General features: G+C 47.0%; 3 protein-coding genes across 5 annotated transcripts in view; 2 read left to right on the top strand and 1 right to left on the bottom strand.

The window, feature by feature from the left end:
- LOC134028510 (apoptosis-associated speck-like protein containing a CARD) overlaps nt 1-27,676 on the top strand; it is a 386,877-nt gene that overhangs the window by 228,053 nt on the left and 131,148 nt on the right. The gene's annotated exons all lie outside the window — the stretch shown is intronic.
- On the bottom strand, nt 77-5,301 carry eif3m (eukaryotic translation initiation factor 3, subunit M). The gene is made up of 11 exons (XM_062470971.1): nt 5,143-5,301; nt 4,516-4,648; nt 3,992-4,130; nt 3,616-3,739; nt 3,160-3,254; nt 2,846-2,929; nt 2,561-2,660; nt 2,294-2,375; nt 804-947; nt 565-625; nt 77-311 (listed from the first exon to the last, which is right to left on the bottom strand). The coding sequence occupies exons 1-11, from the start codon at nt 5,182-5,184 to the stop codon at nt 188-190; spliced, it is 1,128 nt and encodes a 375-aa protein (XP_062326955.1). The 5' UTR covers nt 5,185-5,301; the 3' UTR covers nt 77-187.
- On the top strand, nt 15,280-26,350 carry wt1b (WT1 transcription factor b). Of its 3 annotated transcripts, none has more exons than XM_062471813.1 (9): nt 15,280-16,072; nt 19,465-19,587; nt 20,894-20,999; nt 23,596-23,664; nt 23,918-24,020; nt 24,214-24,361; nt 24,788-24,877; nt 25,261-25,344; nt 25,707-26,350. In XM_062471813.1, the coding sequence occupies exons 1-9, from the start codon at nt 15,673-15,675 to the stop codon at nt 25,820-25,822; spliced, it is 1,239 nt and encodes a 412-aa protein (XP_062327797.1). In that variant the 5' UTR covers nt 15,280-15,672; the 3' UTR covers nt 25,823-26,350. The 3 variants fall into 3 exon arrangements, with proteins under 3 accessions (XP_062327797.1, XP_062327796.1, XP_062327798.1); XM_062471812.1 differs by having other exon boundaries at nt 25,261-25,353; XM_062471814.1 differs by lacking the exon at nt 15,280-16,072 and adding an exon at nt 18,987-19,176 and having other exon boundaries at nt 25,261-25,353.

Genomic DNA, 27,676 nt, shown 5'->3' with positions numbered 1-27,676 from the left:
CCCCATATATTGAATCAAGTCAGGTTGATCCAGGTATCATTCAGTGGAAAAGCACCATAACACCTGGAGCCAGGGAAGATCTCACTTTATATTTTAATGGGTGGATATAAAAACGCTAACAGATTGAGCCTGTTTGGAGACCGGAGGAGCTGGGTAGTTGAAGGGGGGGGGGGTGCTGAGGGGGTGGTTAGGCCGAGGGGGAGAGAGTCTGCAGGCTGGTCTTCACCGTGGACAGGTTCACCTTCCAGGCGCTCAGGCTGTCAGCCAGCTGCTGCCACTGCTGCTTGCCAAAGGTACGGTGTGTGCTGTGGCTGTAGAGGGGAGAGAGAGAGGGAGGGGTGAGAGGAGGGGGAGAGAGGGATGGAGGGGGGACAGGAGGGGGAGAGCCGTAGAGGGGGGACAGGAGGGGGAGAGCCGTAGAGGGGGGACAGGAGGGCGAGAGGGGTGAGAGGAGGGGGAGAGGGGAGGAGGGGGAGATAAAGAGAGGACATGTTAAGCTGATGCATGTAAACATGAATCAGGGAACACATTCTACAGCCTTGCAGGTGCTTTTAGGTTACTTACCTCACAACAACTTTGCGCTGTGTCTGGTCGATTTTGCAGTACACCATTTTAGTCCTCACAGCTACGAACAAGAAGCAGATAGGAAGGAACTCAGAGACAGGCAGAGAGAGTGTGTGTGTGTGTGTCAAGAGAATCATGAAACCAACAACAAATGCAGCAGTGCCCAAAAAGCACATGAAGTTATGGGTCCCAGCAAAAGGGCCCCACAAGCCCACACCACACACACACAGAGAAGTTACCATCGATGACGAAGGCTTCTACGTCCTCCGCTCCGATCTGCAGCTCCTGCTGCATGGTGTCGAAGGAGATCTCCTTGAACTCCACTGCCATCCCCATGAATGTGAGGAGACGCATCTTAGACAGGTTCTGCTCGTGGGACAGGTCTGGACACACACACAGAGATCACTATACCATACCATAACATTACTATACCATACCATCACTATACCCATACCATAACATTACTATACCATACCATCACTATACCCATACCATAACATTACTATACCATACCATCACTATACCCATACCATAACATTACTATACCATACCATCACTATACCCATACCATAACATTACTATACCATACCATTACTATACCCATACCATAACATTACTATACCATACCATTACTATACCCATACCATAACATTACTATACCATACCATCACTATACCCATACCATACCATCACTATACCCATACCATAACATTACTATACCATACCATCACTATACCCATACCATAACATTACTATACCATACCATCACTATACCCATACCATAACATTACTATACCCAAACCATAACATTACTATACCATACCATCACTATACCCATACCATAACATTACCCATACCATAACATTACTATACCCATACCATAACATTACTATACCATACCATTACTATACCCATACCATAACATTACTATACCATACCATAACATTACTATACCATACCATCACTATACCCATACCATCACTATACCCATACCATAACATTACTATACCCATACCATAACATTACTATACCATACCATAACATTACTATACCATACCATTACTATACCCATACCATAACATTACTATACCATACCATAACATTACTATACCATACCATAGCTATACCCATACCATAACATTACTATACCATACCATAGCTATACTCATACCATAACATTACTATACCCATACCATAACATTACTATACCCATACCATAACATTACTATACCCATACCATTACTATACCCATACCATTAATATACCATAACATTACTATACCCACAACATTACCATACCCATAACATTAATAAACCACGGCATTACTATCCCATAACATTCTATTCCCAATTCATTCATGAGGAGCGATGATCCGAGTGTGTGTGTGTGGTCGTCATTATCCTTTCCACCATGAACAGATACCCAGTTATTACACCTGACTGATTGAGGGAGGGTGTTTGGTTTGCATCCCTGCCCAGCAGGGTGGAGAGAGAGAGGACCTGTTCTGATTAACACAAACAGCCCTCGCACGGCCGGCTGTGGGGGTGAACGTCACCAGTGCTGGTGTGAGGGAGGGTCGGCGCGGTAATTACACCTTGGTGCAGTGAGGGAGAAGCTGCTGACACAGGCACATTCCTGCTCTGGGACAACAGCGTGCTGGCGGCTGTGTCACTGTCGGCAGTTGGGCCGCTAGCTGCAAGCTAACCACTCTGCTCGTGCCCTTACTCACCGAGGGAATCGATGAAGTCTTTGTTGTTCTCGTAAAACTTGACGTAAGCCACCAACTTGCCACTCACAAAGATGGTAAGAAGCTAAAAAAAGGATACAAAAACATTGATCAATTTTAAGTTAAGGGGTTAACATGGGGCGCTCAAGTCAGGTAAATCTACTTAGTCCCTTTTAACAATGTCACAGAGGGCATCACAGACACCAAAAGGTCAGCAGGAGAGGTCAGGAGTCAGGCTAGAGGTCAGAGGTCAGCAGGGTCCATACTCACGTCGTGTATGAGTTCTCCCTCCAGGAAGCGGACCGGCTTGAGGGCCAGGAGGTGGTCGAACAGGAAGGTGTTGGGGTCCTTCAGGGCGCGGACGATACACCTGTGGGAGGAGCCAGCAGGATGTGAGTGACAGCAGGGATAGGCCATTTTCAAATGCAAATTAATAATGTGTCAACATAGCAGATGCTTATCCAAAGCAGCATATGGGGGGGGCAGGAGGTTTGAACCTGCGACCTCTTGGTCTGCAGTGAAATGCTCTAACCACTGAGCTGGGAGGGGGTCTACCTGTGTGCGTCGACGCGAGCCTGTGAGGCGTTGTCTTCTGTATAGCTCCCCAGGAGCTCCACCATCACCTTGGCTGCAGAGTCACTGGGACAACACACACATCAGGATCACATGATACACACATCAGGATCACATGATACACACATCAGGATCACATGATACACACATCAGGATCACATGATACACACATCAGGATCACATGATACACACCAGTCCAGTCCCAACACACACACACACACACACACACACACGGTATAGATGTGTGGTAACAGAGCAGGTCTGAGATATAGATGTGTGATAACAGAGCCAGTTACCTTTTCTTACAGTCCACCAGAGCCTCGTACACCAGCCTCAGCAGGATGTGCTTCTTCTCTGTGTTCAGATTCCAGTCTGTGATCCACTTACGAACCTAAACATTTTAGAAGCTTTTATCAAAAGAAACATTTCCTTTCGGAAAACCCACGCACAACCTTATTAATGTGTTAAAAACAACTTATTGCAAACTTCCCGTAAAAATCTATACAGTCTGAGAAACAACTTGAGTGAGAACAAAGACCTTGCTTAGGTGAGTGTGCAAAGTGAGTGTGCAAGGTGAATGTGCAAGGTGAGTGTGCAAGGTGAGTGTGCAAGGTGAGTGTGTAATGTGAGCGTGCAAGGTGAGTGTGCAAAGTGAGTGTGCAAGGTGAGTGTGCAAAGTGAGTGTGCAAGGTGAGCGTGCTACACAAGTGTACATGGCGGGCCTGCAGGAGAAACGCAGGCAGCGAGCGTACCTGGTCGAGGTCGGTGGGGATGAAGGCGATGGCGTTGCAGGTGGCGGCCACCTTGATGAGGCCGCAGTACACCGTGTACCTCACAGGCGTGTTCTCATCCATACCGTGAAACAGATTACTCAGCCTGCAGCGACACAGTAAAACAGGACGACAGAGAGACTAAGAACAGATAGATAGAGTGACAGGACAGAGATATACAGTGTGTGTATGAGAGATTGAAAGGCGAGAGAGAGAGGATAGAGATATTGAGAGTGAGATAGAGAAAGAGAGATATTGAGAGTGAGAGAGAAAGAGAGATATTGAGAGTGAGAGAGATATTGAGAGTGAGAGAGATGATTGAGAGTGAGAGAGATGATAGAGAGATATTGAGTCTCACAGCTGCATCCTGAGAGAGGGCCTCTCTCCCTCCCGGAACTTCACCAGCTTCTCACAGAGACTCTCGATCAGGGCTTCCTGTTTCTCTGTCTCCAGGATCAGCAGGAGGGACACGATGCTGTTCATCACGCTCTCCACGTCTACAGAACACACACACACACACACACAGCAAGGAAGGGTCAATGGACTGCATTTATATAGTGCTTTTGTATCTTACCCAAAGCGCTTTACATTTTTGCCTGTCATCTACATGTTCTCTCACACACACACACACACACACACACCAACCGCGGCGAAGCTGGCCTGCCCACATCAGGAGCTTCTTGTCAGGAGCAAGTTCTCAACAAGGGTCAAAGTTAGAGTGGATTCCACTTAGTGGAAGAGAACGAGTAGAAATGGGAAAGGAGAGAAAGTAGGGATGAGGACGGGAACATGGAGAGAGAAGACGTTGCGATGGGGCGTTGCGATGGGGGTTGTTGCAGGCGTCTCCGACCGTACTACTTGGATGCATCTCCCTTTCATCACCTTTGTCATCGTCCTTAAGACAGACGTCACACGCCTCGATGATCTGCGCCAGGTCTACGTGAAGACCCAGTTCGGAGTTCTCCTCAGAGATCTCTGCTCCCTTGGCCTTCAAGTAACATCTGAGCTCGGACGCCTGTCAACAATACATAATAAGTTAATATACTCGACATTTCACTAAAACAATGAAAGGTCATTTATCTTCTAGATGCGTAGTCTGGGATAACGATCTGGCAAACATAAGTGTAACTCTTAGCTATGTAGCTGGCTTTACCTTTAAATATTGCTAGTTGCAAGCTAACAGCTGGCAGAAGCAAGTGGATAATGTTTTTCTTTGCTGTGGTTACCACAAACTTAACTGTTCACATGATATCAAAAGAACTAGCTGGCTAGATGGAAAATGTGTCTAGGTTCAACATTTACTAGGACGTAAGACAGCTAGCAAAATTCATTAACTAGCAACATTACGCATAATGAACACAGGCTCTGCTTCGACTCATGTGGCTAGCCTTGGTAGCTTGCTAGCATTAGCAAGCATAGAGCATTAGCTTGGGTGTTCAACCTTTGTCAATGCATCCCCATGTGGGTTTTTACTCGTTTGAAAATACAGTTAAAATACTTCTATTGTACCTGGTCCTCCTCTGTTATGTCGATAAATGCTGGGACACTCATTTTGGATGATTTTAGTGAGCACAGACGAAATCCACGCTCGCACCGCTGATGACCCCGGCGGAAAAGAAAAGACGAAAGTGCCGGTGAACTTGATGGACTTCCGGGTTATCTTGTTAAAGGGACCGCACTACAAAAATTGGATTACATGCTGCAACACAAGCACTTTGGTGATAAACCGACATTTAAAAAGTGGGTTTTGGTGATGTGTAGGATATAATTAATTCATCTAATGTCACGGACCTGTAACAATACACATTTACAAGACACACTTACAAGTCAGTTACTTGAATACGATAAATAATGTTTTGATTCGGTGACATTTTGTCTTCATAGCTTACTGGGTGATGAAGCGCTTGCAAAAACTACAACAGTATCAACGGTACACTCCAACCAGAGTTCATAGTGTTCAAAGTTTATGGATTGCATGATAACAAGACCATCTCAATGTCCCATCATTAAACTCTCATATCAGAGCATTTATCTCATATCAGAGCATTTATAACTCTTGGATGAGAGTTACGGAGGTAAACGCGATCCGCAGAGGAAGGTTATCAGATTGAATTTCCCGGTGAAGACCACCGTGAAAACAGCGTAAGTTTTAACCTCCGGAAAACATGTTAGCATCAGATGGGGTGACACTCCCACCTGACCCAGGGATACAACACCGGAGCCTGTAGGCCCTATATCAAGTGGGATATCCCGGCTAAGCTAGCTCCACTGACAGGCCACTTTCCCCAGGAGTGATTGAGGTGATGGGGGTTCCAAGGTCGCGAGGGAGTGACTGGATCAGCAGTTCACTTTAAAACCAGGGATTCAGTTTACCAAGTTATCAAGGTGTCAGCCTCACTCTTTCAGGATAAAGCTGAGTTCCAAACAATAGAGTCCTTTTTAACCTTCCCATAAAACTGATGCATTATGACCCTGACCACCAGTCTCGGTCGGTCAACTGTCACGATTATCCTGTCATGGAGTTACAACTGTGGGTCTCAGAGGTGAAAGTCAATACCTATTTCTTATACTATAGACGAAGTCCATACTGAATGGACAGTCACTGTCCAGTTTAAACTTGCCGCTTTGCGTTAGAAGAAGAAAAAAAAGGGATGGGTCAGAATTCTTCCTGCGATTTGATTCATTCAGAATCACAGGAGAGAGGGAGAAAGAAAGAGAGAGAGACAGAGAGAGAGATTGGGGGGTGAGAGAGAGAGAGATTGGGGGAGAGAGGAAAGAGAGGGAAACAAAGAGAGAGGGGGTGAGAGAGACAGAGAGAGGGAGAGACAGAGAGAGGAAAGAGAGAGAGAAGGGGGGAGTGTGTGTGAGAGAGGGAGAGAGAGAGAGAGCTTTTGTGGTATGTATCTACTCATGTTTCCTCAGAAGACGTTCTTACCACCTCACATATAAAACGTAAAGTAGTAAACCCTGTTATGCTTGACTGGATAAGCATCTGAGGGGGAAAGCTCAGGGAAGTTGAGGGTTTCACCATAGCGCTCACTCGATGCGTCACCTTCTTCGGAAGGATAGTGCCTGGTACCAAACACCCTCTCCCTCCCTCCCCCCTCCCCCCTCACTTGTATACCCTGTCACTTCAAGGAATTTACAGCCAGTTCTGCCAAAGTGGGGTTGTGCAACTGGAGCTTTCATTAGCTGATTAACAGCTGTTGTCAAGTGCCTGGTGTATTTCAACCCCAGAATGAGAGTTTCTTGTGTTTGAGGGAGGAGGGAGGAGGAGGGGAGGGTCTCTCCAGGTGCACATGAGACATTGTTTCTTGTCTTTTTAAAGAGGTTGTAAAAACGCCTGGTTGTGATGTGAGTCTGAGGATACTGCATCTCCTCTGCTTGGTCTGTGTGTGGACAGGACTTGTTTATTAGAAGAGGGTGGATCAGTTCCTTGTCTCTGTGTTTTTGAGCTGTCAGTGGAAGCGTGTCTGTATCAGGGCCACTGGACGGATCCTCACGCTGGCCTCCCTCTGACCCTCACGTAGTGCCTCTCTCCCCTTCCCTATTGAAAAAAATACTTCCGGGAACTTTTATCAGCTTCATTTATTGATAAGACAGTTGGAGAGAGACCGGAAAGCAGGGAGAGAGAGTGAGTGAGGGAAAGGGGAGAGAGAGGGGGGAGAGTGTGAGAGAGAGGGGAGAGAGAGGGGGGAGAGAGAGGGGAGAGAGAGGGGGAGAGTGTGAGAGAGAGAGGAGAGAGGGGGGGAGAGTGTGAGAGAGAGGAGAGAGAGGGGAGAGAGAGGGGGGAGAGTGTGAGAGAGAGGAGAGAGAGAGTTAGAGGGGAGGGAGAGGGGAGAGAGAGAGAGGGGAGGGGGAGAGAGAGAGGGGAGAGAGAGAGTGAGTGAGGGGAGGGGGAGAGAGAGAGGGGAGAGAGAGAGTGAGTGAGGGAGAGGGGAGGGGAGAGAGAGAGAGAGAGTGAGGCAGAGGGGAGGGGGGACATGCAGGATAGGACCTCAGTCAGATTCAAACCCAGGCCCCTGCATTGGCTTCATGGTTTGCACTCTTACCCAGTGAGCTACCGGGCGCCCCTCCCCTTCCTTGTTGACTGCAGACTGCTCATCCCCAGTTTACAGTAAATCTCGCAGCAGTCTGATGCTTTGAGGAATTTACGTGACTGTAGCATTTGACTCAGAAATAGTTGCATGTTTCTGACTGTCAGAAGGTGTTGCAGCTTCAGAAGTCCATAAGCTAATCAAGTCAGCCAGTGACTGTAACTATCACCATGACATTCCAAGCTAGTCATCGATCAAAAACGTTCAAGCAATTCACACAGTCCTCTCAGTACGCACAGCGAGATTGAATAAGCCTTTGGAAAGGAGTCTTTGGTAAGATGCACCATGTCTAGACCCTCGTCTCTACGACACGCTTGGCAGCTTGAACCTTCAGACTGGGTTTAACCCGTCCTCACAGAAACAAAGAGTTTACTGTGAGTTTAGCAGGTGTCTGCAGTCTCCCTGTCAGACTGCACTGTGGGGGCGGCCGGCATCTAAATCACTCTTGTGGTCATCAACCAACATGGCCGCCCCTGTCCTCCCTACCCTGGTCTCAGTCCCACAGTCCTCTCGTCCTCTGCCCCCCTCACACATCCATCAGACCAAACCTCATTAAAGAGGGAATTGCATGGGTGAGCACCTTACCAATTTATCCACAAACAAACCTTTAGGTTACCTCTTATTGTTCCAAAAAATAATAATCTCTCTTGTATGCTTGACTTATTTCTTCCATATGGTTAAGGTTAGAACTGGGAATATAATAATCCACTCACTGATTTTTGGGCGTTTTCAGGTTCAACTGAAAAGAAGACGTGGTTGTTGTCAAAGTTAGGAAACAAAATTAGAAATATGCAACTGTTGTTGCGTAATTGATGCTTGTTAGTCTGTGACACCTGACTGCTTCCTACACACAGGACCTGTGTGTGTGGGTGTGTGTGTGTGTGGGTGTCTGTGTGTGCGTTAAGGCCGATTTATACTACTCCGACTCCGTTACGGACAGACAGAATTGTTGAAAACAATTCAGCGCCAGAAGAATAGGTGGCGCTGCACTGCCATGCTAGCTAGTTTATCGAAAAGTCGGAGCAAAATTACAAATGAGCCGTTTCATCAATAAAATAAGCACATTTTCAGCAACTACACTGATGCTGATTTACATGTACTGTTTAGCTGAAATATGAATTGTAAAAACTTACAGCAATGGCGGTCAAAGGATTCTGTTTGTCTTGTTGGTCACGGCAACCCCGCCCCTGACCAAGCGGTTCTTAATACGGACCAATCACAGCCAAGGAGTATCTGTAAAATGACGGACTAGCGGACGGATAGTCAGGAAAATCAGGAGGTGCACGGAGAGCTCTACGTGCTCGGAGAGGGCACGGAGAGGGCGTTCCACATCGGAGAGGCCGTTCCCTATGTCCGTCTCCGTGAAAAAGGAGTAGTATAATTCTGCCTTTAGTCTGTGACACCTGACTGCTTCCTCACACACACATTGTGGGTGGGTGTGTGTGTGGGTGTGTGTGTGTGTGTGTGGGTGTGTGTGTGTGTGTGTGGAGGTGTGTGTGTGTGGAGGTGCGTGTGTGTGTGTGGGTGTGTGTGTGTGTGTGTGTGTGTGTGTGTGTGTGTGTGGGTGTGTGTGGGTGTGTGTGTGTGTGTGGGTGTGTGTGTGTATAATTTCCCATGCATGAACGATTTCCTGTGCAGTAAGGAGAGTTTTCACAGTTTACAACCAGTAACTAATAGAAGAGTAGCCGAAAAATGGGTGATTCATGTCTGCGGACAGTTGATTTCACAACTCCTTTTCACTCGTACACAGTGGTAAAGTTGATTTCAACACAATAAATTGTTTTATTGAATAATTACAGGCATTCAGGAAGCAGATTAAGGTTGTTTACACACACCGACACAATTTCGGGGGGAGTAAAGCATTTAATTTAAAACCAGCATCTATACAAACAGCATCATTGCATGTGTGTGTGTGTGGGTGAGTGTCTGTGTGTGTAGATGCATGTGCGGGTCTCACAAACACATTATAATAAAGTAAGTAAATAACTGTCTTCAATCAGCTTTCCTTTTTAAGAAAATCACTTTCCATCGCTATTTTTATGACATTCATTAATGATACAATACATGTGTACAACGCGACATACAGGGAGGAGAGGTCAGCTTGAAACCAGCTAACCTCTTCATCTGCCGGTAAGAGAGTTACAGCGAAGGAAACAAACCAGGATGTATAACACACAACCCTCTCCCCCAGATCTCTGTGTGATGACTGTGCTCCCAGACCACAGCTGGAAGGTGTGGCTGGATGGTGGTTTACTGTTGAAAGACTGATTGTGATTTCCACTGTCCTGTCTTGGTTCGTCTGAATCACAAACACCTGCTGGGATGGACCAGACATCAGTCACATGAAACCAGCAGCTCATCACAGATTCAAGATTGTATTCATTTAGCAGATACTCTTATCCAAAGCGATATTCGTTACAATACTATTGAATTATTTCCCAAATAAGGAGAGCAATCTGTCCCATATGTTTTTGTGGAGGAAAACATGAGTACAAGGAGGACAAGTAAGCTCCTCCCCCCAGGAGGTGGCCCATCTGAGCACCAAACACAACCCCAGGCAGGATTCGAACCCACGACCTGCTTGCTGCGAGGCATGGGTATAAGGCTTATCTGTCTATGACTTCTTCACTGCTGCCTTTGCTCTCGCCGAGGTCTGTAATTAAGACCCCTACTTCTACGCGGAGAACATACTTTGAGTTTGTTTGGATTGCAGCTCTGAACTTAGATTACTCCTTGTAAACAACAACGTCTGACACGGTTGAGTAGCAGGGTTCTCATTGGTCACCCTGACCAGCAATGGGGGGGGGGGGGGGTCATCTTCTTTGGGAGTTTGGAATTCGGAGCTGGCGTTTTTCCAAGAGAACCATACTTCAAGGTTGTCTGAAGCGGAGCTTGGGCGGAGGAGGGGATGAGTGGATGACCTTACAGCTGGTGCTGCCACTTTTAGTGATCCTCTCTTCAGCCTAGCACCTGTAGCTCTGTCCTCACAGATAACACTGCTCTCTCCTTCCTCCTCCTCCTTCCTCTTCCTCTTCCTCTACTTCTGAAGTACCGCCTGCTCACAATCTGACTGCTTTATTGTGTCTTCCGACTCTCTGTATACTCTCTGTATACTCTCTGTATACTCTCTGTATACTCTCTGTATACATGGTCATACTGTTAGCACCATATGTTCATTTTGCAGATCCTTTTATCCTCAGCAACACACAGGATTTGAACCGGCAACCTCTTGATCGGACAAATGCTCTTCTTCTAAGCACTTACCTTTGTGATCACAGAATGTGTCCCAGACTCTAGAACTAGAGATGACGCTTTGGATATGAGCGTCTGCTAAATGACTACATGTAGAGATTGTAATCTCAACCACACAGCTTGTAGAATGTAGAGCAGAGATTCCAGAATGAGAGATTCTAACCTCGACCACCAAGATCATAGAATGTGTACCAGGGCTGGGTAACCCTAACCCTATACTAGAATGTGACCCTGGAACGCGACGACACAAAGAAAAGGGAGTTGGAGCAGAGTCTCACACACAAGTCAGAGATGTCTGTTCTCCCTCAGATAGGTCTCTCCTCCTCTTATCTCTCCTCAGATACCCGGCTCACTTTGAAGTGTGTCGAGGCTTGATACGAGAGAGAATTAAAAATGTAACGTTTGTGCGAACATGGGGAAAGAGCAGAGCTTGAAGTCATGTCAGCCGATTGTTGGTAAAAGTGCAGAGTTGGTTGGTTTAAGACGAGGTTAGCCGTGTCTCATTTGTACTAAGTTAGGGAATGAGATGGATGGAATAATGTTCTCAAAATAAACACGCTGTTCGACATCGCAGGCAGAAACAGAAGCCGCAGCGCGGAGCCACTGGTGACTAAACAGACATGAGGACTTGTTATCAGCTGTGTCCTGTGCTTCTGCCGGGAAACAATGTTTGTTTGCGAGGATCAGCAACAGCAGAACACCTGCAGCTGGTCCCCTCCTCCTAACAGCCCTCAGGACACAAATACTGTCAATCTGATTCAACCAGATGACCACAGCATAACAACAAATAATAATAATTGTGATTCAAATAAGTTTTGATGAAATAATGTGTGGTTCGATTGATTCAGCCCTGAACGAGTTCTTCTGCGTAAGACTACAAGTTTGAGATTAAAGTTTTAGGAAACAGATTCTGATTTGTTTCATTCTGGCAGTTCTGATCTCTCTGGTTCAGCCTCAAGGAGAGATGATCTGAGATGATGTTTTAAACCTGGTTTTGACCACAGATTGAGCATGTACAGTAATAATACAAAGTATTAATTTTGCAGGTGATTTATCCAAAACAACATTGACAAGGGACCTGCGGCCTCTGGAATCTCCAGTCAAATGCTCTAACCACTGAGCTGAACCTATCACCTGCATATAGACCCCCCCATGGGTTAGACACAAAAGCCTTTTCATGACTCCACAGGGACTAACACCCAGGGCCAGGCTCCTTTCTGTTCTTTGTTTTCTGGACTAGAGATATTTCTAGTGATCTGAAGAACCTTCGTGCATGACCTGCTTGGCGTCTGTGAGTTATGTTGTTTGCTGAGGAAGGAAAGAGGAGGACTTCTTAATTATTTTGGGAGCTATTACTTATGTGCTATTATTATAAAGAGAAAAAACTGTTTGCCTGGATTTCTCTGGGATTCCAGCGCGCTCCTCTGGGATGGAGAACTGCCTTTGGACTTGTTTCTGTCTCAGAAACCCAGTGAGTCACAGACCACAGGGATCTTAACATTTAGCAGACGCTCTTATCCAGAGCGACTTAAGTAAGTACAGGGACATTCTCCCCAAGGCAAGTAGAGCTAAGTGCCTTGCCCAAGGACACAACGTCATTTTGCACGGCCAGGAATCGAACCGGCAACCTTCTGATTAATAGCCCGACTCTCTAACTGCTCAGCCATCTGACCCCGCATCTTCTCTTATCTAGCGAGCAAAAGCTTTCAGGGGTCTGCTGAAGGATAGGAACACGAGTAAGTGCCATGATTATCAGAACATGTAGGGTAGTGCCATGATTATCAGAACACTTTCTCTGTTTTGGCATGCTCATGCGTTGATATCAGATGTTTGCTCCTGAACTTCAGCCCGGCTCCAACTTTGATTTAAGTCTGGCATCAGCCTATAAAAAAACCCTTCACAAACCAGCAATGAGGAACTGATGTATTGTTTACCGAAAAAGCATTGTGAAAACTTAAAGAGAATGAAAAGCTTTCTTAAAATAGCCCTATGTCAGTCAGATTGTGCAACAGTGACTGACTAAACAGTAACCTTTGCTACATCAGAAAATCTACATCTGTAGATTTCATAATTTGTGTAGAACAGTCCGGACAACAGCTTGCTCTAGGTAGCACGCATAGACTCACCAACGCCAGAATGAGAACATAAAATAAATAGTATTTTATAACCTTTTGTCCATGATCATGAAAGATTGAACATTTCTCACTAGGTTTCGCTTCCATGACAGTCTCTCTCTCTATCCACCCCTGGGCCACACATAGCCCCCCCCTCCACACACACACACACACACACACACACACACACACACACACGCAGCCCTCCAGAGTTGAATTAGGGGTCACTAAATTTCACTGGAAACACAGACCGAAATACCAGATGGTGGTGGAGGTGGAGGGGGTGGTGGTGGAGGGGATCAGCCCGACAAACTCAACCAGGACCTGGGCAGGAGCTACGAGATGCTGGCCTGGCCGTGGGCGCCAGAACGGACGCGCACGTATCATGAGTGATGATGATGCTCGTAAATAAAATATAAACGATTATTAAGGATTCTTAGTCATCTTGTTCTCAGTCTTGAGGTTAGGTTTACTCACACACACACCTACAGGTACACAGAACCCAACCCTGGTCTGGTCAGCTGACCACAGACTGGAGCAGGGTTGGTCAGCTGACCACAGACTGGAGCAGCTCTTTACCTCACATTAAATTGGTTGATAAACCACTGGAATGCTTTTAACGTTGTTCAATAATTTCGCCATAGCAATTATGTAATTTTTTCTCTTTTTCTCATTGTGAAGTACATCTCCCACGCCAATTTGTATTACAGTTATCAGTTACACGCAGGTTAAGCGCTGACATTTTTTAAAAACATTTTCAAGTCTGCATTTAGTCCACGTGTAACATTCCACTGCGGTCGCACTTCTAGCTAAAACCATCATTCACCACCTCCTGTAAATCTTCTTTCACCCTCTAGACCCTGTAAGCGAGTAAGCCTACACACACAGACACACACACACACACACACACAGCTTAGCTAAACACACCTCATTCGAGTTCAAGTATTCTGAAACCATTCGTGCCACCTTTGCATGTGATGCCCAAGATATTAGGGCTACTTCAAACCACACTTTAATCTTTAAAAACTATATCAACGTTATATTTTCGTTTAATAAACACAATAAACACAAGTTTACATCAATTAAAATTAACGATTTCGTATTCTATATTTTGAATCCAATTGAAACAGGCTGGAAAACAATTGCAAAGCATAATTTCCCATCATTAGCCCCTTGTGACATGGCTTGTATAAAGGTATTTACAAAAAAAACGTCACGGTTTGGATTCTTTCTTATTTGCTGCTCTCGTGCACCGTCTGAGCGCGAGAGACGGGCCTCGCGAAGGCATCAATTTTGGGGATTTAGGCCCACGTGTTGGAAGGATGATGTACACAGACATTAAATATACTTTGAAAGTTGTTAAAGACTTTTTATCTAACATTATTAACATGTAGACTATCACTAAACGACTAAATGTAATGTAAATGTAAAACATTTATATATAAAATATAAACATTTAGCTCTTATCCAGAGCGACTTATAGTAAGAACAGGGACATTCCCTTGAGGCAAGTAGGGTGAAGTGCCTTGCCCAAGGACACAACGTAATTTCCCATGGCCAGGATTCAAACCGGCAACCTTCTGATTACTAGCCCGATTCCCTAACCACTCAGCCACCTGACTCACTTTTTTATGTAATATAAAATATATACAGTACCAGTCAAATGTTGTGTACACATTTTCCTATTAATGGTTTTTGCACTGGTTTTTGCACTGGTTTTTGCACATGCAGTCACACTCACCCACCGACACACACCCACATGCAGTCACACTCACCCACCGACACACACCCACATGCAGTCACACTCACCCACCGACACACACCCACATGCAGTCACACTCACCCACCGACACACACCCACATGCAGTCACACTCACCCACCGACACACACCCACACTCACCGACACACACCCACATGCAGTCACACTCACCCACCGACACACACCCACATGCAGTCACGCTGTCCACTCATGCACCCTAGAGAAATGAGTCATTACACATACAGAAAGTACTGTGTTTGTCTGTAAAGGATCAGGGAGTCATCGCTGCTCTACAGCTGCAGGCCCCACCCCCTGCCACAGGCTCCTCCCCCTGCCACAGGCTCCTCCCCCTGCCACAGGCTCCTCCCTCTGCTCTGGGAGTAAGGCAGTATTAGAGCCTCCAGGAGACAAGAGCAGGCAGACAACCTCAGAGACCGACTACCCCCACACACTCCCAGCAGAGACGATCCACAGGACCTGCCCTCACAGACGCACCCGCCCGCTGGACCCAAGTCATCCCTGGATCCCTGGCTCTCTTCCTCTGACTCAGCAGGACCCAAACATGGCTCCCTAGACTGGATCGCGCCAAGGAGGGTTCAACAAGATACAAAAAAAAGAAGAAGTTTCCTAGTGGTTTTGTTAAGGACCATTTTTTTTTTTCTCAAAACGCTACGCACCTGATCACCCCCACCTCCACATCGAGTCGTTCGTTTCATCCGGGGGATTCGCCAAACCGCTTGGGTTTCACATTTGTGTTTGTGACAGGACCGCGTTGTCCTCCACCCCCGCCCCTCCTCCGCCCCTCTCCGCGCCCCGATGTTGACAGAGTCGTACGGAACCCTGGGGAGCCCTGCGGGGTCCGACCTCCGGGACCTAGGCTCATTCCTGCCCCCGGTCCCCTCAGTCCCCTCCCTGCCGGGGGGCTGCTCCCAGTGGCCCCCCCTCCTGGACCTCCACCCCAGCTCCCCCTACGGCTCCCTGCCCTCCCTGCCCTCCATGATCAAACAGGAGCCCGGATGGGGCTCCCAGGAGCCCTTAGAGGACCCTCACTGCGGCCTAGGAGCCTTCACTCTGCACTTCTCTGGACAGTTTACAGGCACGGGCCCCTGCCGGGTAGGGGCCCTTGGAGAGCCCGCGGCGGCCCACGGCAGGGTGTTCCCCAGCGGGGCCTACCTCCCCAGCTGTGTGGACGCCTCTCCAGCTCCCAGGAACCAGGGTAAGCACGCAGCTGAGCTCTCCCACCTCCGCCCCTCTCTCCCTGGGTACAGACCCTGCACCCTAACCCCCCCCCTGGCACCGTCCAGAGCAGCACCCAGGTTAAACCTCCATATTGTTCATCGAGATTCGAATAGTGCACGTTTAAAAAGTACAGCAGAAGATCAAGGATCTGAAGTGCATAGTTCTAACCGTGTCTCACCGGTCAGAGTCAAGGAACAGGCTGTATTTACTCACAGTGCAGAGTAACCACGGGTCCGTTCTTCGTACATCGCTTATTACATCCGAGATCAAATGACACATCCAAGATGACATCATTTTTCTAATCATGATCTGGCTAATTAGGTTATTCGAACACCCCTGTTGTTTATGATTAGTAGCCTATAGCTGGATTGAGTTGTTTGGGATAATTGCGCGTTCATGCGTTTGTTTAAAAGGGGGTATGTATCGATTGTAGAAACCTTGATCAGCAACGCTGCTATTGGCTGCTCACCGTGGCCAAAAAGAGCCCCCCGTTTTTTCCGCAACAGAGCAAGAGCTTGCTCGAAGGTTACCTCGACTTCGAAGATTTATTCAGAACGCCAGGGAACACCTCGAAATCTGCAAAATCCAGGAGAGAGGGCTGGCAAAAAGTAACAGACAAATTAAATGTATAGTGACCACGTTAGATGTTGTATCGCTTATTACAGTTGCCTAGGATAGGCCTATATGTTTTTGTATTTATAATTCAATGTGTTTCCAACAAATTAATGATGTAAATGACACCCTCACGAGAAAACCGATATCTCTATAAAAAAAAAAAGTTAGGCGCTGTGCTAAATTATCTTGTCTATCACACAATGCGCGATTAATTCGGGTTCACAAGATCATGACAAATCATCAATAATCAAATCCAGCTAACTGAGTTAGCGACGTACGAAGAACGAACCCCACATCTCAGTCACCACATCTCAGCAACTATATCTCAGCTACCAGTTTGTGTATTCGAGTTTTCTAAAACACATCAGAACTTCATGTAGGAACTTCTCAAGTGCGACAGGAAACTTCAAAGTGTTCATTTAATACCAGGTTTTAAATGAACACTTTGGAATTCAATGTGGACAGTGTTGTGTGTTGGGTCATGTGTTTGGTGCTGTAAGAGAAGTCAGATTTCCTTTGTGCTTCTGTCAGTCTTATCAGCAGATCAGCTGTCGCCTTGGTCATACATAATTAGGGCATCTTCCCATATCTCCTAGGTTACTAAAACTCTTTGTTCAAGTCACTTGTTCCTTTGACCCCCGCTTCAGTTGCCAACCGGCCAATAGAAAGATGTCTTTCAGCTTACATAATCTATTACAGGCCTTAAGGTAACAACTCTATGACTGTCACCAGCACACAATACAGACCACAGCAGGAACACATGCGTGTATACAATAGGAATTAACAATAAGTAATATCGGGTAATTAGGCTGAGTGATTGAGATGAAGCGGTGAGGAAACCTCTGATTTCTCCCACGAGGCTGAAGGTGTTGTGTCTGAGCAGGTTGTTGTGGATCCTGCAGGGTCATCATGTCCTGTCACATTCAGCATCTCTCCAGTCCTCACTTCTGCTTACATTTACATGCTATTCAGTTAGCTATGAATGCAAAGTGACACAGTGCATATAAAAAGTTAAACTTTCAACTGTAAAAATCTATAAAACCTTTCTTTATTGAGGCATAAAAACTGTAGCATTTTGTTAAGTTATTGTGACTGGGTAATAGATAATTGCTTGTTGATTACACATGTAATTAATAATGATTTTAACATATTTTTCATAACTTTATGGTCAACAACAAAATAATGTTATGGCTACAAAAACAAAAACTCCAGATCTTTATTTTAAATCTTATTAGATGGGTTATTGTGTGATCGTCTGATGATCCTGTAGTAAATATACATTATTATTATTATTCCTTATGGGATAATAATAGTTGCTTTTTATTCATTGTATTAGTCATGATTATATAACTCAATTAGTTAGGGGGTAGCTGTTTCATCGAGGACAGTTGTGACTAATATTGCATTTATATTTCATAATTACAACACTGGGTCTTTATATTCACTGATACATTATTTAACCAAACGCCAAACAGTTTTACATTTAGTGATATGCATTCTTATTTTGATATTGACTATTTTTGATATTTTGTTATTTGCTCCTCAATGCAAAGTTTTTGTTTATATTAACTAAACTTGTTGATTTGGAAGACACACTGGTTTTTTACTGATCACGGCAGACCAATGAATGAGATATTTGTATTTGATTTAGTTTTATCCCGCGTGATGGGATGTTTCAAGGAGAGATTCAAGGTTGCAGCCGCGTGCATGGCAGGCGGGCGTGGGAAAAGCCGTTACCTTGAGCTGAGATCTTCCTCTTCGGAGGACTCTGTGTAGTGTTAAACACAAACACACTCACACACATACATATATACATATACACACAGACACACACACACACACACACACATACATATATACATACACACAGACACACACAGACACACGCACACACACACGTTAAGATCTGTTATGTGTATTACTTGAATTTGGGCCCCATTTGAATGTTTGCAAAATCGAAGTTTTGCGTTAAAACCGCTCACGATATTAGCTCTATTCCTAGGCACCTTGAGAAAATGACTTTATTAAATTTTTTAATAACGGAGGCAAAACTCCTGAACACAGATTTTAAATTACAAAGTATTTATTACAATGCAAAGAACTGCACAGGGTCAAGATGTCTTGACATTTCATTTGAGTCAGCATCGGTCTCCAACTGCCAAATCTCATATTTGTGTTTGAAAACAAATGTTGAAACGACAGAAGCGCTGAGTTATGAGTTACTTTATTACTCCCATTAGAATTTTGGGACTGTTCTTTCCAAGTGTGGTCTAGTTTTGACCTCACAAGACAAGCACAGGACCGGGGCGGCGATTTATCTTAATTCGAACTCAATTTTGTAGTTTCCTGTTCACTGTTATATGAGTATTTGATAAAGTTTACGAAAATGACAAACCTTGTAAACAATGGAACAGTCCTATATCTACAAGATTGGGTTATTCATCAAACTAAGCCGGTGCGTGAATGGTAAAGAGAATTGTCATCTCGAAGTCTACAAGTTCTTTGTTTTTTCAGCAGAAAGTCGTTTTCGAGCGATTGTTTAGAGGGTGAGGGACGGTGGATTGCGTAATACGCCAAGATGTATGAATGATGAGTCAATCTTTTCAGGAACTGCCCAAAACTTCTAGGAATTAGTTCTCTAATTTAGTAGGCTACTCTACTGTGGACAATGTGCATTTTTGTGTGGTCGAGTAGGTGTGATCCAACATTACATTTGAGATAAATTTCTCCTCTCTTCCTTCCCCTCTCTCCCAGATTACGGGACGTTGGGCTTCGACCACGCGCTCAGTTACGGTCACACTCCTCCTCATCAGTCCCCGCAGATCTCCAGCCACTCGTTCAAACTCGAGGAGAACCTGTCTCCTCAGACCACGATGGGTAACTATCAGAATGTCATCATGTCTGTGTGACAACCTGGTTCTGTAAACTAGTCTGTAAGGATTATGTACTTTTCGTCAACCCTTGTTTGACGTCAAGGCGAAAAATTGGCTGTTATCCATTACCTTTTTCCATGAACTATCTCTTTCTTTTTTCTGTTACTTGCTCCCTCTAAATGTTTTTCTTTCTTTCTTTCTTTCCCCTCCCTCCCTCCCTCCCTCCCTCCCTCCCTCCCTCCCTCCCTCCCTCCCTCCCTCCCTCCCTCCCTCCCTCCCTCCCTCCCTCTCTCACACACACATACACTTACTATTTCCCTCTATTTTTATCTCTATTTCTCTCTGTCTTTCTCTACCCCCCCCCCCCCCCCTCCACACACACACACTCTGTCTCCTGCTCCTTATCTTTCTGTTTGTCTCTATCTCACCCTCACAGGTTCTCAGTCTAATACTTTGTCATTTTGCACCAGTGAATGCTGAGACTATGGGAGTGATAACTTGAGGAAACAGCTTAATGACAGAGTGTTGTGGAATGTGGACAACCACCAAGGGACTAATATACCACATGACCCAGAAAAGAACCATTGGTTCATTATCGCTTTGAAAATGGATTGCTTTATTACCACTGGGAGTACTAGGATGTTTAGAGTGCTGCTAAGGGGAAATGTGTTTCTACGTGTGTGTGAGAGAGAGAGCTAGTCTGTGTGTGTGAGAGAGAGAGATAGTCTGTGTGTGTGAGAGAGAGAGCTAGTCTGTGTGTGTGAGAGAGAGAGCTTGTCTGTGTGTGTGAGAGAGAGAGCTAGTCTGTGTGTCTGAGAGAGAGAGCTAGTCTGTGTGTGTGAGAGAGAGAGAGCTAGTCTGTGTGTGTGTGTGAGAGAGAGAGCCAGTCTGTGTGTGAGAGAGAGAGAGCTAGCCAAACAGAGAGCATGTGTTACTCTTTAACCACGTAGGAAGTGCAGTAAGACAGCTCATAAACAGTCTTGCTCGTCGTTTCCCTGTAAATTATTAGTGGCTTCAGAGTCACCAGGAGAGGACTGCTATACACGTCACCTTTACGTGAATAGGATTTTCACTGTGTCTGGTAAATACAGACTGTTCCTGGACTCCAACCACCAAAACAGTCAGAACTACCCACGTCTGATCTTTGATCTTCTTCTGGACTTTCCATGAGCTCTGTTCGTCGCTTTGGATAAAACCCTAAAAACAGTACAAAGGACGTATTCTTGTGGAACCACAACACAGTGTTCCACAGGCTGCCGGGTTGTTTGTGGATGCCGTTTTGACTTGGCTGTGTTTGTTTGTGCCCACAGTGAATCAGCAGTACCAATGCCCCCCCCCCCCTCCCATGTTCAGCTACCACAACCCTGCAGAGTCCTGTCCCAGCAACCCTGCTCTTCTCCTCAGGAACTACAACAGGTACCTACACACTTCCTGCATCCTACTTCCTGCAACTCCAGTTTTATTTATTTATTTTCAGAGCAGCGTTGAGTTCGTCCATGATCTGAGTTAAGCCCCCCCCGTCTGTTTGTTTCCAAGGTTAAGTGCTGCCCAGCGGTGCACAGCCGGCCAAAACAAACTCACCCTAATCTCCTGCTGATCTGAGTACACCACTCCTGTCAGACTCGGATGAGTGGAGGGGGAGGGAGGGAGGTGGAAGAAGAGGCCATTGTAGGAAAGTGAGGATGGAAATACAGAAGTGACATTGTGGGGGAGAGATTAGGGGGGGGGGTGGAAGCAGTTGGCTGGGAAACATCAGGCCTGAGTCTGGCTGAACCTGACTGTGCTTCAGTCTGGCTGAACCTGACTGTGCTTGAGTCGGGCTGAACCTGACTGTGCTTCAGTCTGGCTGAACCTGACTGTGCTTCAGTCTGGCTGAACCTGACTGTGCTTCAGTCTGGCTGAACCTGACTGTGCTTCAGTCTGGCTGAACCTGACTGTGCTTCAGTCTGGCTGAACCTGACTGTGCTTCAGTCTGGCTGAACCTGACTGTGCGTGAGTCGGGCTGAATCTGACTGTGCTTCAGTCTGGCTGAACCTGACTGTGCTTCAGTCTGGCTGAACCTGACTGTGCACAGTGTCTCCCAGTGGGCAAACACAGACGCTCCTGGAACAGTACTTTGTTTTTGGACAGGGAGGAACATGAGGAACCCAAATAAACAGAACATGGTCAGATAACAGAGGAAGGTTCTCTTCCTGGAGCCATCCCCCCTCCCCCCTCCCCCCCTCCCCCCCTCCCCCCTCCCCCCTCCCCCCTCCCCCCTCCCCCAGCCCCAAAGCATGCCTGAACTCAAGCCCAGTTAGAGAGGAGATTAGTACTCTCTCACCCCCCCTCACCCCCCCTCACCCCCCTCCTCACCCCCTTCCTCACCCCCCTCCTCACCCCCTTCCTCACCCCCCTCCTCACACCCCTCCTCACCCCCTTCCTCACCCCCCTCCTCACACCCCTCCTCACCCCCTTCCTCACCCCCCCTCACCCCCTTCCTCACCCCCCTCCTCACCCCCTTCCTCACCCCCCTCCTCACACCCCTCCTCACCCCCTTCCTCACCCCCCCCTCACCCCCTTCCTCACCCCCCCTCACCCCCTTCCTCACCCCCCTCCTCACCCCCTTCCTCACCCCCCCCTCACCCCCTTCCTCACCCCCCTCTCCTCTCCTTCCTCACCCCCCCCTCCTCCTCCCCCTCCTTCCCTCACCACCTCGCCTTGTTCCTCAACCCCCCTCCTCCTCCCCTTCCTCACCCCCCCTCCTCCTCCCCCTCCTCCCTTCACCACCTCGCCTTGTTCCTCAACCCCCTCTCCTCCTCCCCTTCCTAACCCCCCCTCCTCCTCCCCTTCCTCACCCCCCTCCTCACCCCCTTCCTCACCCCCCTCCTCACACCCCTCCTCACCCCCCTCCTCACCCCCCTCCTCACCCCCCTCCTCACCCCCTTCCTCACCCCCCCTCACCCCCTTCCTCACCCCCCTCTCCTCTCCTTCCTCACCCCCCCTCCTCCTCCCCCTCCTTCCCTCACCACCTCGCCTTGTTCCTCAACCCCCCTCCTCCTCCCCTTCCTCACCCCCCCCTCCTCCTCCCCCTCCTCCCTTCACCACCTCGCCTTGTTCCTCAACCCCCTCTCCTCCTCCCCCTTCCTAACCCCCCCTCCTCCTCCCCTTCCTCACCCCCCCTCCTCCTCCCCTTTCTCACCCCCTCTCCTCCTCCCCTTCCTCACCCCCCCTCCTCCTCCCCTTCCTCACCCCCCCTCCTCCTCCCCTTTTTCACCCCCCCTCCTCCTCCCCTTCCTCACCCCCCCTCCTCCTCCCCTTTTTCACCCCCCCTCCTCCTCCCCTTCCTCACCCCCCCTGCTCCCCTTCTCACCCCTCACCCCCCCAGCCTCCTCACCCCCCCAGCCTCCTCACCCCCCCACCCTCCTCCCCCACGTCTTCAAGGACTCTCTCCAGAATGTGTCTGTGTGAAATCTCCCTGGAGGTGCTGTCCTCTGAGTAAGAGAGGAGTGATGTCATTCTCAGGACTGTGCTAGGCACCGACACACTCGCCCCCGGTGTTTGTGCACCCCCCCCTCAGAGTCTGTCTGTGAGTGTGTGTGTGTGCAAGTGCTTGTGTGCGTGTGTGTGTTCAGTACGTCTGCCCAGATGGAGCCAGTGAGCAGTACAGAACATGTACAGGATGTGTTCATCAGCACAGGATTCTGTTCATGTTCACAACCTCCAAACTGTACATCCTGGAGCTGGGAGGACAGGTGACATGAAGGGTTAGGGGGGAGGGGAGGGTGGAGAGGAGGAGGAGGGAGAGGAGGGGGAGGGGAGGAGGGTGGAGAGGAGGAGGAGGGAGAGGAGAGGGGGGGGAGAGGAGGGGGAGGGAGAGGAGGGGGAGGAAAGCGACAGGGAGACGAAGGAGAACTTTGGGACTGACAAAATACCTGACAAAAAACGATTTAAATATGTAGATTATTACACTGTAAAACCAACAGCTCTAAGCTTGACCCTAAAACACACCTGCATCTCTCTCTCTCTCCAGTGATGACCTCTACCAGATGGAGTGTGTCGCGTGGAACCAAGTCAATCCGATGGCCCCGCCCATGAAGAGGTAGGTAACACACACACACACACACACACACACACACACACACACACAGCCTCAACAATACAGCTGGCCCCTCTCTCTCTCTCTCTCTCTCTCTCTCTCTCTCTCTCTCTCTCTCTCTCTCTCTCTCTCTCTCTCTCTCTCTCTCTCTCTCTCTCTCTCTGTCTCTCTATCTCTCTCTGTCTCTCCCTCTCTCTCTCCCTCTCTTTCACCAAGACGTTTCTTTTGTAACTAACACATCTACTTGGTCCCCCAGCCACGGGACGGGGTACGAGAGTGCCCCCACAGCGCCCCCGGTGGTGCTCAGCTGCAGCGCCCAGTATCACATCCACACACACGGAGTGTTCAGAGGACCACAGGTCAGCACTCACACTCACACACACACACACACACACACACACACACACACACACACACACACACAGTCACACACAGAGATACACACACAAACTTACACAGACAGACACACACATCCACATACAGTCTTCAAAGGACTACATGTCAGCAAAATATTAAATAAATAAAAATAAAATCCCTCCCTCCCTCCCTCAGGATCTCAGACGTGGCCCAGGCGTTGCCCCCTCTGTATCCAAGCCCTCAGAGTTGGGGGTGAAACGCCCTTTTGTGTGTCCCTACGCTGGCTGCAGCAAGAAGTACTTCAAACTGTCCCACCTGCAGATGCACGGCAGGAAGCACACAGGTGAGACACACTCACACTCACACACACAAACACACACACACACACACACTCACACACACACACACACACACACACACACACTCACACACACACACACACACACACACACACACACACACACACACACACACACACACACACACACACACTCACACATACACACACACGCACACACACAAACACACTCACACACACACACTCACACTCACACACACACACACACTCACATACACACACACAATGGGATCAGTGTGACGGGCGGACCGGATTTGAACCTGGGACCTCTTGGTTGTGCTTGATAATAGAGGTGTACATTTTTGGGGGCCGTTTTGGACTTTCTGTACTTCTGATGTTCACGTTCATGGATTTATTAAGTACAGGGGGGGATTCGAACCAGCACGTGATTGTATGTTGTTGCTGTTGAAGGAGAGAAGCCCTATCCGTGTGATGTCACCGACTGTGGCAGAAAGTTCTCAAGATCAGACCAGCTGAAGAGGCACCAACGTAGACACACAGGTGATCATCCCTGAGTCTCTCTCTCTCTCTCTCTCTCTTTCTCTCCCTACTTCTCTGTTTCTTTCTCTCACCATCTCTCTCTCTTTCTCTCTTTGTCTTTCTCTATATCTCTTTCTCCATCTTTCTCCGGGTCTCTCTCACCCTCTTGATCTGTTCCTCTCTCTTCCTTTCTCTCTCTCTTTCTCTCTCTCGTTTTATTCTTCTCTCCATGACTCTAAACCTGACCTGCTATAAACATATTCAAGTCAGTTTCTGTGAAGAATCACACTTTTTTTAGTGGTAGATTTCTTAATTAACGTCTCCCCCCTCCCTCCCCTCCCTCCCTCCCCTCCTCCCTCCCTCCCTCCCTCCCTCCCTGCCTCTCTGCCTCCCTCTGCTGGTAGGAGTGAAGCCGTACCAGTGTGAGACGTGTCAGAGGAAGTTCTCCCGGTCGGACCATCTGAAGACACACACACGGACTCATACAGGTAAAACAAGTGCGTATACTTTTTTATTATTTACTATTTTCCTCTATTTCCTGATCGTTATTCTAAATTATAACATTTACAATAATAGTAATTTTTTAAATGATAGATTGAGTGTGACTTTCTCCAGTGTTCTTGGGTTTATAAAATACTATTATTATTCTTACTCTAGATTTTTTTTAATATTATTTAGATCAGTAAAGCAGTGATTGTTTCCTCTTAAACGGATAGACAGAAGTCAGCTGTCAGATGTTCAGCAGATGCTTTTAGTCTCCTGTCGCACCAGACTGACACCTCTCCACCATCCCTATCTTCTCTTCTCTCCCCTCATCTTCCTCCTCCTCCTCCTCTCCTCCTCCTCCCAGGTGAGAAGCCATTCACCTGTCGTTGGTCCAGCTGTCAGAAGAAGTTTGCTCGTTCAGATGAGCTAGTGCGTCACCACAGCATGCACCAGAGGAACCTCTCTAAGCTGCAGTCCTGATGACCAAGATGATGATTATACACCCTGAAGATGAAGATGACAGCGGTGATGATGAAGATGATGACGACAGTGGTGATGAAGACGACTCCTCCGATGATGAAGACGATGGAGGTGATGATGATGACGAGGATGTTGGTGATGGCGAAGGGGGAGGTGTCCCACCTTGGTACAGCCAGTCTGAGAGCAGGGTTATGGAGGGTGGATGAATGATTATGATAATGATGTACAATCTTCATTATGTTGTTGTAATATTATTATTACAATTTTTTACTGTAATATAACTTGCACTGTCATTATGTAGCATTGTCATGACTCCCTGGATTGTATAAACTGGAGTTAGGAGATCATTTCACTACTTACACAACCAGTGGAACCGAGAGAAATATTGCAATGAATGGGACATTAATTTTTTTTAATATATATATATATCCGTACAGTATACAATTTTACAAACTGCTTTTGTATATATTTGGCATTGTTGCTATTTCGTTTTTGTACTTTCAATTTTATAAAAAGTTATTCTTGATCTATATTGTTTCCGTGTGTGTATGTATGTGTGTATATGTGTGTGTATACGAGTTTTTGTCTGTGTGTGTGTATGTGTGTGTATACAAGTTTTTGTCTGTGTGTTTGTATGTGTGTATGTATGTGTGTGTATGGGTGTGTTTGTATGTGTGTGTGTGTATGTGTGTGTGTATGTGTGTGTGTGTATGTGTGTGTGTGTATGTGTATGTGTGTTTGTGTGTATGTATGGGTGTGTATGTGTGTGTGTGTGTATGTGTGTGTGTGTGTGCCTCTGATGAGTTCATTAAATGTGTTTTTAAAGTAACACCCCGTCCAACTCCTCCTCAAGTTGATTTGCCTTCATGCAGAAGATGTGAGCAATACTAGCCACTACCACAGGAGGGCGCTGTCAGACCAGGCTTCACCACAGCTGCATGGCTAGGCCACAGCAATACCTCAATACCAGGGCACTGGCAGACTTAACACCGTCAGCTGAATACATATTATACAGATTACAAACTTTCCAAATGACACAAGGAGAGTGAGAGCAATCTCACAAACATCTCACTTCAAGCAGCCCCACAACAAACACATATGAAACGTTCACACACATCCATACTACTGAAAACTCACATCCACATACATATTTGAAATGCTCGCACAGACACGTGAAACGCATTCACATGTGAAATGTTTACACACATTCATACTACTGAACATTTACATACACATACATATGAAATGCTGGCACAGACGCATTTTCACGCATGTGAAACACATTCGCACACTCATATATGAAACTCTCAAGTCTGATATGGATGAGTAAGAAGCTTGTAAGGACAGTCTGAATTATGCCCCTCATATTAATATACAAACACACACACACACGAGCATGCACAGACACACACACGACCGTGCGTGCACAGAGAAACACACACACACATTCCCAAACTCACGTGTCCCACACACATCTGCATCACTTGAGGCATTTCCCTGGTGGACATCGATATGCGCTAGATCCAGCAGAGAGATTAAAATGCCATCCTCTTATTCGCGGGTCGCTGGCCGATCATTTGAAGTCAAGGTTCCTGTGATTCCCCCCCCCCCTCTCCATCTGAGGGCTGTGAGGAGGTATCTCTGTGATCTTCCTCTCCCTGATAATTCAGCACACTTTAATTAACCCTCGTGCTGCCTTCGGGTCACATGACCCAAAGGTTCATAACAAACCATCGTTGTGTTTACCCAATTTTACCCAATACAAAAACAAATTAAAATAATTTTCTTTTAACCTTTGCAATGTGGGGGGTCTGAGACAGCCTAGCTGTTAAAAGAAAATGCTTCACTTTGTCT

Source organism: Osmerus eperlanus, chromosome 10 (genome assembly GCF_963692335.1).
Source record: "Osmerus eperlanus chromosome 10, fOsmEpe2.1, whole genome shotgun sequence".
NCBI classification, from domain to species: domain Eukaryota; kingdom Metazoa; phylum Chordata; class Actinopteri; order Osmeriformes; family Osmeridae; genus Osmerus; species Osmerus eperlanus.
This window is presented reverse-complemented; position numbering and strand designations above follow the sequence as displayed.